Source organism: Mesoplodon mirus, assembly GCF_964341445.2.
Source record: "Mesoplodon mirus genome assembly, chromosome: 4".
Lineage (NCBI taxonomy): Eukaryota > Metazoa > Chordata > Mammalia > Artiodactyla > Ziphiidae > Mesoplodon > Mesoplodon mirus.
The window spans coordinates 127,491,038-127,503,785 of record NC_138979.1 but is presented as its reverse complement, the minus strand read 5'-3'; the positions used below and the strand labels follow the sequence as shown (position 1 = coordinate 127,503,785).

The window sequence follows — 12,748 nt, the reverse complement described above, 5'->3', positions numbered from 1 at the left end:
GGAGAGAGGCTCCTGCTCTCTGCGAGGACCGACCGGACACTTCTACCTCCCAAGGCTAGTGATTGCTCAGGAGGGCAAGTCGCCCTTCCCATTTCTCGTTTGAATACATGAAAATGAGAGTTGCTTTTGGCAAGGAGATGCTGGCTCTCACGGCCAGAGAGACGGTTGTGTCGCCCGCGGGCGAGGCCGGGTGGAAAGTAGCTCCGGCTCTGGCATCCGGCTGCGGGCGAGCCAGGCCCGCGCCTCGGATCGCTCAGAAACCCGGCAGCGGCTCCAGGAGCAGTAGGGGAAGGGACACACCCAGTGGTAAAGAATTGGGATTCAAATGTTACATTAAAATTTTTTCAGTAAAGTGAAAGCCCTTAGATGTGCACATGTGTTGATCCACACACACAGAAACACCGGCCAGGGCTGCGGCCGGAAAACTTAGACTTCCCCGCACGTAACAGACAAGACAGGTTAAGGCGGTCCCGTGGCCCCTACCTACTGAGGGTCGGACGTCTTGTGAATTGTGAATTAATGTCTTAATTAATGACTTAATGATAGAAGGAAGGGCAGAGGAAGGACGGAAAGAAACAAAAGTAAAGGAGAAGAAAAGAGAGGCAGCCACGTAACAGGACCTCGGTGCTTCTCTTCTGCCCTTCTGCGCCTCGCACTGGTCCGGGCAGCGGCCGGACTCGAAGGCCGCGCCTCGGGCCGTTGTGGGCGCGAGGCTGACCGCAGGCGCCGGGGTCCGCCCTCTCGCGGCGCCCCGGCCCTTTCCCAGCTCCGGCACACACCTCTGTACTCGAAGGCCAGGCACAAGCAAGAGCAAACAGTTGCTTGCAGCGTCCCAGGCCTTCCTCAGTCCTAAACCGACCCCGGTCCCGGACCCGGGCGACTTTGAACCGCGTGAAAGACGACAGGTCTTAGTTTCTTTGCGTCTGATTCTCCCCGGGAGGTGGAGGATTTAAGCTTCTTATCCGGGTGGCGGGTGGGAGCCTGCAGAGGGGCAGGAACCACTCTGCAGCGAACGTGGCTGGGCCCACGGCCGCGGCCGAGATCTGGCTGAGACTCGTCGGGGGGAGGGTTGGAGGGGAAAGGGGACAGACTTTTTGACCCCGCCGGCCCGGCCCGGCCCTGCTCTCTGCCCACCCGGCTAAACGGCCCCGCTGTACAGGTAGGACCTAGTGCCGCCAAAGGCAGCCAGCTGGGCCCGAGGCGCGAGCCCCCGGCCTTTGCTTCCTTCTCTCGCAGTCGTCACCCTCTGCTTCTCCCTGCCCCGGTGAAGATCTGCGGAAGGGGCTCCCAGCCACGTTATGCTGGGAAAGCGAAGCAGAGATGGTCGAGCTTGGCGGGTGGACCACGTGCCGTCGGCTCCCTTGGCCTTACTGCGCGGGGAGCGGAACCCAAGGGCTTAGGAGGCGCAGCTTCCGCGAAGGGCGGGGCCCCTTCCTCCTTCCTCAGTCACCTGGAGTACCCGCGCACCTCACCGTCTTGACTGCCCCGACTCCCTCCATCTAAGGAGCCTGTCCTCCCTGCTACCTGGGCCAGTCCAGGCTCGCGCTATTCTCCCTGGTCCAAGAGAGTTTGGCCCGGGACGCCCCAGGAGCCGCCATGTGGCTGCCCTCGGGGCTCCCTTGCCTCGAGTCCCGCCCCCCGCAGCCTTCCCGATGCTGAAGTAAGGTCTGGTTCCCCGGAAAGCGCAGCAATCTTCTGCGAGTAAAGACAGGGCCTATTTGGGAGAAAAGGTTGGAAATGGCTGCAGCAGCCAGGCACGTCACCTGGCTGTGTACTGGTCAGCAACCCAGAGACAGCAGCTTTGTCTTATTTATTTATTTGTTTGTTGTTTATTTTCCAAATCAAAGACCCAGCATGGCTCTGATGCTTCTTTTCTAAACCTCGGGGAAATGACTGACAGACATCTGGGTACACTAGAACTTCACCTTCTAAACTTGTTAGGTGTCTTGGAATACCGCCACTGAGATGGAGAGAGGCTAGGAGCTCACCGAGCTGCCACCTTTCCTTCTTCTTGGCCTCGGGCAGTCAGCTCTATGAACCAAAACTCTCTGGCTGAGGGAGGCGTGCGGGATTCCAATCTCTCCTGCGGGCGCTCCGTGGGGGGCGCCTTCGGGAGGATTCAGCGTTCCCTTCCCACGACAGGAGGCGCTGTGATCGCGGGCATTCCTCGGGCCGCGGACCCGGGAACCCCCAAGCTGGATCAAGGCTCTAAAGCTGGCAGAGGCCACTCTTCACCACCGATCTTGGGCTTTGAAGAAGCCCTAGAGAAACTTCGCTTTGGACATCCCCTATGAAAAGTGGGCGCTTGTTCCCCCTTAAGCTGATTTTTTGTATTTAAGATGAGGCCTAGTAGGTTTGAGATGTGCGCTGAAAGGAAGAATATTTGATTTTCTAATTGACCCCCTTTACGGTTACAGTGTTTTGTTTGGTTTGTTTTTCCCTTAAAGCACCGGCTTTTTGTGCACCATAAAAGCTATTACTAAGTTGTTATTACCCATAGAAAATACCCTGGTCATGCTCGATATGGTTGAAGAGCCAAGAGGGCGTTGGAGAATCACTGCGGGGAGGAACAAGGAAGCTCATTAGCACTGAAAGTCCCCCCATCCCCCCATCAGGCTGAGGAGCCTAAGCATCCGTGTACTTTACAAATGAGACTAAGGTCCTGCTGCTGGTGGGAACTTTGCACAAAAGAATTAGTTTCTGACTGTAGCCCTGAGAAATATGTGCAGACCCATACATGTGCAGATACATTTACACAAACTGATAGGACTGACTTGCAGTCACAGGGACAGGCTGCAGTTGGGGAGGGCTCCTGCTCTACTGAGTTCCAGGTGGATTTAATTTCACTCATTTCTTTTCTTACAATGTGACGTTTCTCCCCCCCTCCTTTTTTTGTTTAAAAAAAAAAGGAATTAAATCCAACGCTTTTATCTTTTTTATTTCCTTAACTGCACATCTTCACCCTCTCGTGCTCCCCTGCTGATTTAAGAGATTTGTTTGGTTCAAGGATTTAACGTGATTCTCTTGCCAGATTTCAAGGAAGAAAGATTTAAAAGAACAAAGCTGGGGGGGGGGAAGGTATCTGTTTGGAAGACAAGTTAAAACACATTTCTTAAAATGAGATTAATAACAGTTTAAAACTTTGCCAAACAAGAATATTTTGCGGATTCTTAGTCCTTTTAGAAAGACTTTATTGCTACTTAAAGAAACCTAGTGGTTCTCGGAAAGTACAACACATACATGGTCACACACACACACACTCAGAAACTCACACAGGCACCAAGGTGCAACCTCTCACCAACTCAGTGCTTATCACCCAGTCACTTTAGTTGGGCCTCCCCAGCACTTGTGGGCAATCCACTACCCAGAGCCTCATAGGAGCCAAAAGGCTTTGCTTGGAGGAGCGCTTCCCACCGATGTCCAGGACTGACTAGAAACCAAGTGAACACCGGGGGTCCCAGCCTGGCCACTCCAGATCAGAGATGGGACCAAGCACCGCCGTCACCACCGCTGGCTTCGGCCTGGCACCTCTCTAGCCGAGCAGATGCATTCCCGTGCCCAGGCTCTCCCAGTGCGTATTTAGGGAGATGTCCCCTCCCCCTGACCTTTCCCTATCAGAAACCAGACTGTCGCCTCCAGCTCAGTCCCCGAGGCTGCGGAAGGGGGGCGGGAGGAGGAGCTGGGCAGAGGGAGGACGGCCCGACTCGGGTCCGCCTGCCCTATCACACAGACATCTGTTCTCAGTTTCTTCCTCTTTATGATCGCTACAGATGACAAGGGGGAGTAGAGAGGACGGAGGCGGAAAAAAAAAGTTATGTCATAAAGATATAAAACGGTGCTGTGACTCACCTGCTGTTAGCCGCAGGTACGGGTTTCGTGGCAGTGTCTCCACTCTGCTAGCCAGGAGCCCGGATTGGCCTAACGTCACTCAGCTCGGCTCAGATGGCCGAGTTTCTAGTGACGGGGCAAAAGTGGGGCTTTTTCCTTTATCATGCCTGAAGACCGGGGCGGGGGCGGGGGAGTGGGAGTGGTGGAGGGAGTCTGTATTTTCCAGTCTCCCGCGGTTGAACTTTAGGTCAGGAATCAGAAGGGCGGGGGCTGGAAGCTGGCAGAAGAGTAGGAGGCAGGAGGGGCGCGGGACGGGGCCGCCGCAAGGGCCTCCGGAGGGTCGTGGGTCCCCCTGGGGAGACCCTGGGGTCATGTAGCCGCACTTCCCCGCGAGCCCGGCCTCCAACGCCACCGCCCCTATCCCTTCTCCGGCTGCGACGTTCTCATCCAGAACCCTCGCTAGACGGCCCGGCCCCGCCTATTTTTCTTTTTTCCTCTTCCAAAGGGGGTCACACACACACACCCACACCCACCACCCATTTCCTTCTTCCCCCCAGCCTGTCGGCTTAAACCAATTACGCCGCTTGGCAAACAAAGTGAGGGTCGGGTTTGGGGGAGGGGGCTCGGCGGGAGGGGGCGCAGGGGGCGCGCGCCGCGGCGGCGTGGCTGGGCGGGAGGCGCGGCGGCTGGACTGGCGGGCGGCCGCCTCGCAGGTGCACCTCGGGCTTTGTAGGTGCGAGCGTCTTTGTGCGGCGGACAAATGGGGAGAGGACGAGGAGGTGGGCACTCGAGCGACGTAAGATCCACATCAGCTCAACTGCACTCATCTCGCAGAGGCCGCCCGCTCACTTCCCGCGGAGGCGCTCCCGGGCGCCGCGCTCCGCGGCCGCCGCCTGCCCCCTCCCGCCCTGTTGCCGCCGCGCACGCCGCGCCCCGCAGCGCCTGGCTTCCTCCTCGCTAGGGTGGCTTTGGGCCGGCGCGGGCGCTCAGTTTACTGCAGCTACTCCGCTCCCCGCCCCCCGCCCCGCGCGGCTGCCAGTCGCTTCGCACAGGGCTGGATGGTTGCATCGAGCAGGGTGGCTCCAGGATGTTAGGGGCTGTGAAGATGGAAGGGCACGAGAGCAGCGACTGGAACAGCTACTACGCCGACACACAGGAGGTGAGAGGCGGGCAGCAGGCGGGGGGGTTCCTGGAGCCCGTACTGGGGGAGGCCGGGCGAGGCGGGCCCCCGGCAGGGCGGGGGTGCTGGCGGACTGGGGGCGCCTCCTCTGTGCCACCGGTGCCTACCCACCGGGTTTAGCCCAGGCCGGGCCTGGGCCGGGCCTGGGAGCCGGATCCGCAGCCCCGCCGGGGAACTGGATCCCAGCGATCGGCGCTCAGAGAGGGCGAGACGGTTTTAGGAAACTCTGGCTTTGAAAACACGCGCTCTGAGACGCACTTGCCTCTTCCCTGCCGAGAGCGGGAGCCAGAGCCCGGACCCGGGTCCCGAGCGCGGGTTGGCGGGCGGGCGCCGGCACGAGTTTGAGGCAACTTTGAAAAAGCCAGAATTCGCCCGCAGGGCGACCTCTTCCTTCCGCAGTTGGATTCTCAGATGTCTTCTGATGAAAGCGCGCAGCCGCTAAGTTGAGCGTCTTAATAATGAAATGATTCCGAAATTTTTGTAAAACTTCAAAAGCCGTTTGGGCAGAAGTGTGCTCCTTCCTCTCTAGAACCGCTGGGTGGCGCTAGTGCGAGCTGACTTTTCCTCCAGCACTCCGGGCGGGCGGAGAACCTGTTTCTCTTCATTGTCCCCTTGGTGGCACGTTCATGTGGTTTATTTTACAATGTGCACAAAGGGATTGCGAGGAAAACCAGGTACAGGCAGGACCACCACCTACTAAAAGTATTTGTCTGGAAATAGCTGGCGATTACCCTTCAATAGTTTACCATTATTGAAAACGTTTACTGAAACTGCCTTGCATAATCTTGGGAAGAGGAAAAGAAAAGTAAAAAATACTTTAAGACATGCACAGAAAAATATAAAATCAGGAAATATTTTCGTGGTAATTAATTTATTTAGATTTGTATATGTATATGTTCACAAACTTACCTCGAGTTTATTTACATACTACAGCAGAACGTGTGCCTAGTTAAATCTGTTTGTTCACCTTTTATGTTTTCAAATAAAGTCATATTTTCTGATGAAAATAAATTTAAGGATATCATTATTTTTATTAAATAAGAGAAATAGTTTTTATATTTCTGTACTCTATATTTTTAACATATATAGTGCATTCTCGGATTGCTATTGATAAGGGTTTTCTCCTACTGATGATTTAAGAAAGAGCTCAGAACTCTTCCTCAGGTTTAATTCAAATACAGTCATCTCCAGTCACTAGTCAATTAAATTCTCTATGAAAAGAGCTTCTTTACAGGTTAAAACTGGGAATTAGGAAGTAGAATAGCATTAAGAGAAAATAAGCGGACTTTGATTTTGGAATTGTAAAGTATTTGAAACTATTCGTATATAGTTTGAAAAGCCAGGTTTTGAGATTATCAGCAGCAAAATATCAGAATGTGGAAAAAATATGATTATTTCTACAAATTGTGTCACCAAAATTTTCAAGCCTTTAGGGGCCTGAAAATAGGTAATGAAATTAGTGCAAGTTTATGAATGGCTGTAAAGTCATGTTAAAGTTAAATGTATGTAGTGCCTTGATATTATTATGCACCCTTCCCTACCCCTTCTCCTATTATAGATCTATTTTTAATTTTTTTCCAAAAGTTAACTTCTGAGGTTTTTTTTCCCTTTTAAAATTACAATCGCTACAAGTAGATGGAAAACACCGCTTCTAAATATAATAAACAACAAAAAGTCACCATTTGGTGAAAACTGCTAAGACGGTAAAGCCAGCTGTTTGGAAATGTTTGGTCATATGGCCATGGATGATTTGCTCTATCAGGGAGAGTTTAATTAACGGCCACCCCGCGCAGCCCAGGCCGCTACGTGGTCAAGCCGGGCCTGGCAGGCTTAGGTGAGATGTGTGCCGAGCTGGCGCTGTGGTCCTACTGGGGGCGGGGGCGGGGCTGCACCGCCATACACACCATCGTACTCTTAAGGTGGAGTGAATAAGCAAAGGATCCGAGATTAATTCTGTTTTCGGAGTTTTAACTCCTTTTAACCAAAAGGGCGCTTTGCCGAGGCTGGTCTGGGGTGGAAACTGGGATACCGCGTGGCATGGATAGAGGCGACGTAGGGGCCCTAGAAGCCAGCCCCCGAGCCTGGCGTGTAAGGCGATTACACATCTTCCTGGGGACATATTTTCTGTGAGCTCTTGTCTTTCATGCCTGCGGAGATAGGATTTTTCCCCTGCCGTGCAAGACAACTCTTTGCGGGTTCTGGGGAGGGCGCCCGAAGGTTTGCCCCTGGTGGGGAGTCCTACCTATGCTTTGCAGAAATGCTCTTCTCTTGTTTTCGGATTTGCCCCGGCCGGTAGGCTGCCTGCGCCCACTACTAACTCCGCCCTTCGGGGCCTCTTCACGCTGTCTCCGCTCCAGGCCTACAACTCGGTCCCGGTTAGCAACATGAACTCGAGCCTGGGCACCATGAATTCCATGAACACGTACATGACCATGAACACCATGACCACGAGCGGCAACATGACCCCGGCTTCGTTCAACATGTCCTACGCAAACCCGGGCCTTGGCGCCGGCCTGAGCCCCGGGGCGGTTGCTGGCATGCCGGGCGGCTCTGCGGGCGCCATGAATACCATGACGGCGGGCGTGACGGCCATGGGGACGACGCTGAGCCCGGGCGGCATGGGGGCCATGGGCACGCAGCCCGCTGCCTCCATGAACGGCCTGGGCCCCTACGCCGCTGCCATGAACCCATGCATGAGCCCCATGGCGTACGCGCCGTCCAATTTGGGCCGCAGCCGGGCTGCTGGCGGCGGAGACGCCAAAACTTTCAAGCGCAGCTACCCACACGCCAAGCCGCCCTACTCGTACATTTCCCTCATCACCATGGCTATCCAGCAGGCGCCCAGCAAGATGCTCACACTGAGCGAGATCTATCAGTGGATCATGGACCTCTTCCCCTATTACCGGCAGAACCAGCAGCGCTGGCAGAACTCCATCCGCCACTCGCTCTCCTTCAACGACTGCTTCGTCAAAGTGGCCCGCTCCCCGGACAAGCCGGGCAAGGGTTCCTACTGGACGCTGCACCCAGACTCCGGCAACATGTTCGAGAACGGCTGTTACTTGCGCCGCCAGAAGCGCTTCAAGTGCGAGAAGCAGCCAGGCACCGGGGGCGGGAGCGGCGGCGGCGCCAAGGGCGGCCCTGAGAGCCGTAAGGACCCCTCGAGCGCTGCCAACCCCAGCGCCGACTCGCCCCTTCGTCGGGGCGTGCACGGTAAGGCCGGCCAGCTAGAGGGCGCGCCGGCCCCCGGGCCCGCTGCCAGCCCCCAGACTCTGGACCACAGCGGGGCGGCGGCGACAGGGGGCGCCTCGGAGTTGAAGACTCCGGCCTCCTCGGCTGCACCTCCGATCAGCTCCGGGCCTGGGGCGCTGGTATCTGTGCCCCCCTCCCACCCGGCGCATGGCCTGGCACCCCACGAGTCCCAGCTGCACCTGAAAGGGGACCCTCACTACTCCTTCAACCACCCTTTCTCTATCAACAACCTCATGTCCTCCTCGGAGCAGCAGCACAAGCTGGACTTCAAGTCATACGAGCAGGCACTACAGTACTCGCCCTATGGCACCGCATTGCCCGCCAGCCTACCCCTCGGCAGCGCCTCGGTGGCCACGAGGAGCCCCATTGAGCCCTCAGCCCTGGAGCCGGCCTACTACCAAGGTGTGTATTCCAGACCCGTTCTAAACACTTCTTAGCTCCCTGGGACTGGGGGTTTGTCTGGCATGGCCTTGCTGGTAGCAGGAGAGAGAGAGAAAGAGAGAAATCAACAGCAAACAAAACCACACATACCAAGCCGACAGAAGCATAGTAAAATCCCAACTATTTTTATTTTATTTTTTTGTGCACAATCTTACCCCCAGTACAAAAGACTGTTACTTTGTTACTGTTCCGAACGCTTTGTGTATATTATTACAAAAAAAACAACCCCAAACCAACAAAAATTTTTCCTGCAAAGTTTAATGATCCACAAATGTATATATATAAAATCCTCCTACTTCCCTGTCCCTCTCCCTTTCTTTCCTCTTCCACCTGCAGACGTGTTCTAGTCTGTGCAGGATTTATTTAAAAAAAAGAAAGATGGTCAAGCTTGTAAAATATTTGTTTGTGCTTTTTTTTCCCCTCCTCACCTAACCCCCATCCCCACATACACACACACAGGAGTTTACAGGTCTGTGGCAATACTCTTAACCATAAGAACTGAAAGGGTGGAAAACAAGTAGACACTAGGGCTGTTAAAAGTATTGAAGGACAAGGCTGCCATTATGCAGCAAATCATAAACAGATTATAAACATCAGAGCCACTTGTTTTTCAGCTTACATTTCAGATACATTCAGATAGCAGATGTCTTAAAATGAAATACATATATATCATATATGAACTTATTTATGCACATGCTCAGCTATGTACATCTTCCATATATTTACATAACATACAGAGGTGATAGGTAGGAGATATACACACTCTTGAAAGAGTTGCCTGACCAAGAAGTTACAAAGACACCCTCCTCCCCTCCTCTCCACCCATATATAGCCCTGGGAATCAATTCCTCAAGAATTGCCCTCCTGAATAACTCTGTTCCTTGCTTTGCAGAGGGCCATGGTCTTATCATTCTGAGGTCACATAACATGTAAAATTAGCTTCGATGTATCCATACCATTTAAAGGATATTTTCTCCAGAAAAAAAATACGGAATATTACAATGTTAGAGGAGAGATAAGTTATAGGGAGATGTATTTCAAAATTTGGTCCAAGATTCTAAAATCCAGTTGATTGTGGTCATTTTAATTATTGCCATCGTGTGCTTGTTTCATTCAGTGTTAATGCACTTTTCACAGTTGGACATGGTGTTAGTATAGCCAGACGGGTTTCATTATTATTCCTCTACGCTTTCTCAATGTTAATTTATTGCATGGTTTATTCTTTTTTTCTTTACAGCTGAAATTGCTTTAAATGACAGTTAAAATTACAAATTAAAATGTTAATTTTTATCAATGTGATTGTAATTAAAATATTTTGATTTAAATAATGAAAATGATAAATTTTAAGCCGTGGAATATGTTCTTGATCATTTGCAGTTAAGGACTTTAAATAAACCAAATGTTAACAAAATGAGGATTTCTGTTATTTTCCTTAATTAAATCCAAAATGGATATTCTAAATATGATATTTTTCAAAGTCCGGGCACTGAATATAAATGACAAAAAGGAAAATAATCTTAAAATTTTGTTTTGTTTATGTTTATTATATGAACATCTAGCTAGTAAAAAGCAATTAAGGAGATTCAATAAAAGTTGATAAATAAAAAGGTAGATAAACTGATTTAATATCCTTGAATTGAGATTTTTTAAGATTCTTTATTCCCAGTAATGTTTACTTCAATTTTTGACAAGGTCTTAAGCCTTCTGTGCTTCCTTTGCGCCTTTCCACAATAAACTCAAATATTATTATTTTAACTACCTTCCCCCCTTCCCCAATGTATCATTTTCCTTTATCTGAAAAGTATTCGAGAATTCTTAAGAATAAAATATCAGATGTAGCTGATAAAATTAAGTTGTCTACCACAGAGGATCCAGAACCCTCTTTTTATTAAAAGAGCAGCAAAATTTAACCATCATGGTAGCTTTAGAGGGGGCCCGGGGAGGCATGAGTTAATTCATTCCTGCAGGGGAAGCTTTGTGCCACCAGGACATTTCAGGGTTGCTGCTATTTTGTATTTTGTGAAGATATTTTTTTAAAATATTGTTTCTAATTTTTTTCCTGAGAGCTTAAAACTGATGATTTGTTTGCCTTCTAAGAAGCTTTTAAATGCAGCTTCACACCCCTACAGTTGGTTGAGATCACAAAATCATTAATCTCCTTTGATAGTAGGCTCACTTTCCAGTCCACCTATTTCTTTGTAAGCCTCGTTCGGATTGACATCAACAATAACAACACCAGCCCAAGCAGAGGCTGGCCTGCCTGAGCCCTTGTGTATGAACTCCATCCTCGCCAGGGCTTGAACTTGGACAGCCTTTACTTTGATCGCCCCACTCCTTACCGCGGACAAGATAAAAAGAGCTGTGTGAGTCCCTTAATTATCGCGTAATTGCCTCCCCAGATGAGAGAAGGGGTGCCATGTAGCACTTGAGAAAAATCCAGAGATCCAACCCCCGCTCTCACTTCAGCTAATGAAAGGAGGAGATGGAAATTACTGGTTTGAGTAATTTCACAATCTAATTTAGAGGCCTCTCGGAAGGACGTTAAAGTCTCAAAGAGAGGAAAAAGCTTTCAATCCCAATAGTTATTTATATTTATACAACGGGCAAACGTTGGCAAATTCGAATTCCAAAAGTATTATAAAGGCGTGAGCTTGGGCCTCGGAATTTTACCCGGCCCCACTGAACCTAAATCGTCTAACTTTGTTCCCTTCCCTCTCTTTAACATGTTAATAATATCAGTGTCTCGCATTCACCCACCAGGCTAAAGTCGGCCTATTAGCTCTTGCTCTTACTTGGCGGAAACTTTTTCAGGGTTTGCGGCGGCCGAGGCGCCGCGGGTTTACGGCCGTGGCCACTTTGGAGACCTGCCTGGGGAGCTAGCCCTGTGGGTGGCGGGGAGCGGGGCTCGCCTCGTGGGCTTCTCACGCGATTTTCTGACCGCTCCCTCAAGCCACCTCTGGGCGATGCCATCTGCTCCCTGTGCGTTAGGGAGCGCGCGGGCTGGGGTCGGGGTGGCCGGTTGCCGGGTAAGGAGGGAAGAGAGAAGGAAGGACCGCAAGCATCTCGAGGTGACAAGTGCAGTTAGTTCTTCATTGTTGGGGCATTTTCCCCTCCTAGCGAATAAATCTTCTGTTGAGCCCGAGACCTAAAAGTCAACAAAGAAGGCCAGGCGCCTCGTTACCGCTCCTGCGGCTCCAACGTCCGCGCTGCCGCGGCTGCTCCCGCTGCGTAATCCCTTCCTCGGAAACCCGGACACACAAACGCCGGAACGCCCGGGGCCAGGGCGCCGCGCCCCAGGGCCAGGAGGAAAACATCTGTGGTTTCGAGGGAGTGCTGGGACCCTCCCGGAGCGCGCCGCCTTCCCGCGACCCCTTCCCACCTCCCTTTTCGTCGTGGAGCATCTATATTTCTTCACCTCGGAGGCTCCTGCAGAAGAGGGCCGGAAAGGGGATGCTGATCCCTCAGCTGCGGTCCACCGGACTCGCTTTATTTAGGAATTTTGCCCGAGGTGGGGGAGGGGTCTCCAGAGGGGAGGAGGGAGGGAGAAGGGAAAACCTTCTTTTAAACCCAAGTGCAAAGCTCCGGAGGCCCTCCGATCCACTGACTACGCCACCGAGCAAACATTTTTAGAAAACAAGAAAAATGTTTTGAGAGTGAGTATAGTGCTGGGGAGGGGAACTTCAGATGTTACCTTCACCTTGTCCCAGCCTGAAACATTTTTTTTAATTGATAAAAAAAGACAACTAAATTTAGGGAAGAAGAAAAGCTCACCAGTTCTGCTCAGAAACTACACAACTTAGAAGTGTTCCCAAGTAGAAAGCAGCTCAGTATTTCTTACACGAGAGCTAATACAGTGTTTAAACCAAAGATAAAATTTAATTTCCATTGTCCCTTGGTGATCCCCTCATTGTAGAATAAACTAGTGAGAATTATTATGGGAGGAGGGATTAAACAAACAAAATCCTATTAAAGTTCTCAACTTCTGTTTTCATTTTCTGAAAGCTAGATACCCGACTGATTTCACTGAAAGTATAAAAAACAATATTTTAC

General features: G+C 51.3%; 2 protein-coding genes across 2 annotated transcripts in view; one reads left to right on the top strand and one right to left on the bottom strand.

Moving 5' to 3' along the window:
* LOC309802905 (uncharacterized protein) overlaps window positions 1–3,935 on the bottom strand; it is a gene marked incomplete at its 3' end in the record, with an annotated part of 179,809 nt that extends 175,874 nt beyond the window's left edge. The window contains exon 1 of the mRNA XM_082618776.1: window positions 3,850–3,935. The remainder of the gene's footprint in view (window positions 1–3,849) is intronic.
* A 911-nt stretch (window positions 3,936–4,846) lies between these two features.
* On the top strand, window positions 4,847–10,330 carry FOXA1 (forkhead box A1). Its single transcript, XM_082618821.1, has 2 exons — window positions 4,847–4,987; window positions 7,366–10,330. Exons 1-2 carry the CDS (start codon window positions 4,916–4,918, stop codon window positions 8,692–8,694), a joined length of 1,401 nt encoding a protein of 466 aa, XP_082474947.1. The 5' UTR covers window positions 4,847–4,915; the 3' UTR covers window positions 8,695–10,330.
* Window positions 10,331–12,748: the final 2,418 nt, after the last annotated feature.